This window comes from Notolepis coatsorum (assembly GCF_963971535.1).
Source record: "Notolepis coatsorum genome assembly, chromosome: 6".
NCBI lineage: Eukaryota > Metazoa > Chordata > Actinopteri > Aulopiformes > Paralepididae > Notolepis > Notolepis coatsorum.
Window position 1 is genome coordinate 178,680,366 of NC_140170.1, and position 1,866 is coordinate 178,682,231.

Genomic DNA, 1,866 nt, shown 5'->3' on the forward strand with positions numbered 1-1,866 from the left:
TCAATGGTACATGGCATCATTTGTTATCATAGAAATGCCAGGATACATTTTTGTAAGAGATGTTTCAAAATGGAAATGGGGGACCCTGATGTAAACAAGACAAACGTCTTTCTCTGGTCTGCATCCCCTTAACAATTGTGTGTATTGAGCCGTACTGTATTGTACCCATTCTGCAATCTGTTAACTATTGATTGATTGATTGAACATTTTATTAACAGATTGCAGAATGGGTACAATACAGTACGGCTCAATACCCACAATTCCCATTGAAATGCCTATCTCTTCCTCCCTTCTGAGATAATTGTTGAATATATATATGTAACGGGGAAGCCCGTGGGTATGTCCACAGTCACGGAAACAGGTGTGTTGACGAGTGACTGTGGCAGTGCGGGCTAGTAAATTAAACTCACTTCCCCATAACAGGGTTAACAGACGCATAGGTACGGTAGTTAGGAGTGAATTCACTTCTTAGTGCAGCGGCCTGTGTCGTCGCCCGCGGACGCGGGAGCCCCCTGTTCGACTCCCCCTCGGGACATTCTCATTTAACATCAAACACAACGCAGACCAATATGAGCCGTCACATATAGATACACAAATGTTCTAGAATGTTTGGTTATGACATCATACTGTGACATCACAAATGTTCTAGAATGTTTGATTATGACATTGTACTGTGACATCACAAATGTTCTAGAATGTTATGACAAAAAAGATGGTTCAATGACTTTATCTAAATCCAATCAATATTACTAATGCCGTTTCAATGTAAGGTTATAAAAATAAACATATAAACATGCATAAATACAATAACCTAAATATATAGCTTTGGCTTCTCTACAGAGAGTAAAGCAGAACAAAATCATGGCTGAAACTCTTCTGCCCTCTACTGGCTAAATGAGAACTTAACTTCTATTAGCTTTACACACGTGCGCCACGACCGACCAATCGTATCGTAGTACTATTTGCATCGACCTCCTACAAATAAGGCAGGAAACCGTAAGCGACCGTCACCATTCGATTCTGATAAGCCGTCGAATATGCTAGCCAAGCGAGCGCCCAGGAAGGGCTCCAAGAAGGGCTCCAAGAAGGGCTCCAAGACCGCTGCCAAGGGAGGCAAGACGCGCAGAAAGTCCAGGAAGGAGAGTTATGCCATCTACATTTACAAAGTCCTGAAGCAGGTTCATCCCGACACCGGCGTTTCCTCCAAGGCCATGGGGATCATGAACTCCTTCGTTAACGACATCTTCGAGCGCATCGCTGGAGAAGCCTCGCGCCTGGCTCTCTACAACAAGCGTCGCACCATCACCTCCAGGGAGATCCAGACCGCTGTGCGTCTGCTGCTGCCCGGTGAGCTGGCGAAGCACGCTGTGTCTGAGGGAACCAAGGCTGTGACCAAGTACACTAGCTCCAAGTAAACTACCCTGTTCACTGAAGATGAACCCAAAGGCTCTTTTAAGAGCCACCCACTCTGTCCTGAGAGAGTTATTATTCCTATTATTATAATCAGTGGTGCGTTATTGAAATCATCTGGGGTGACACGCACCACGTGCACGCGCGCTCCCTGCGCGTGCGCGCGCTCCTGCGAATGCGCATTTAATGTCCCCTCGCTTGGGCACAGACTAAAGACAGTGCCTAATTGCCTCTACGAATGGAATGTAACACGTCTTCACAACAAGGTTAGGTGTGAATGTGTCTGAGAACGTATTTAACACACCTGACGACCGGAGCTATTGATATGCAAATAGCGAGTGAGGTCCCACACCGTGGGACCCCGTCCCATGAACAACGCATGCCTGATTATAATGATCGCGCTATTCATCAAAGTGGTTGTGTGCCCCGTATTGCCTTTAGTTTGAACAGTTATTA

General features: G+C 45.8%; 1 protein-coding gene across 1 annotated transcript; it reads left to right on the forward strand.

Annotated features, from left to right (window-relative positions):
• Window positions 1–1,037: 1,037 nt before the first annotated feature.
• LOC311229785 (histone H2B 1/2-like) lies at window positions 1,038–1,415 on the forward strand (the record flags this gene model as incomplete). Its single annotated transcript, XM_084315859.1, has 1 exon — window positions 1,038–1,415. The coding sequence occupies one exon, from the start codon at window positions 1,038–1,040 to the stop codon at window positions 1,413–1,415; it is 378 nt and encodes a 125-aa protein (XP_084171985.1).
• Window positions 1,416–1,866: the final 451 nt, after the last annotated feature.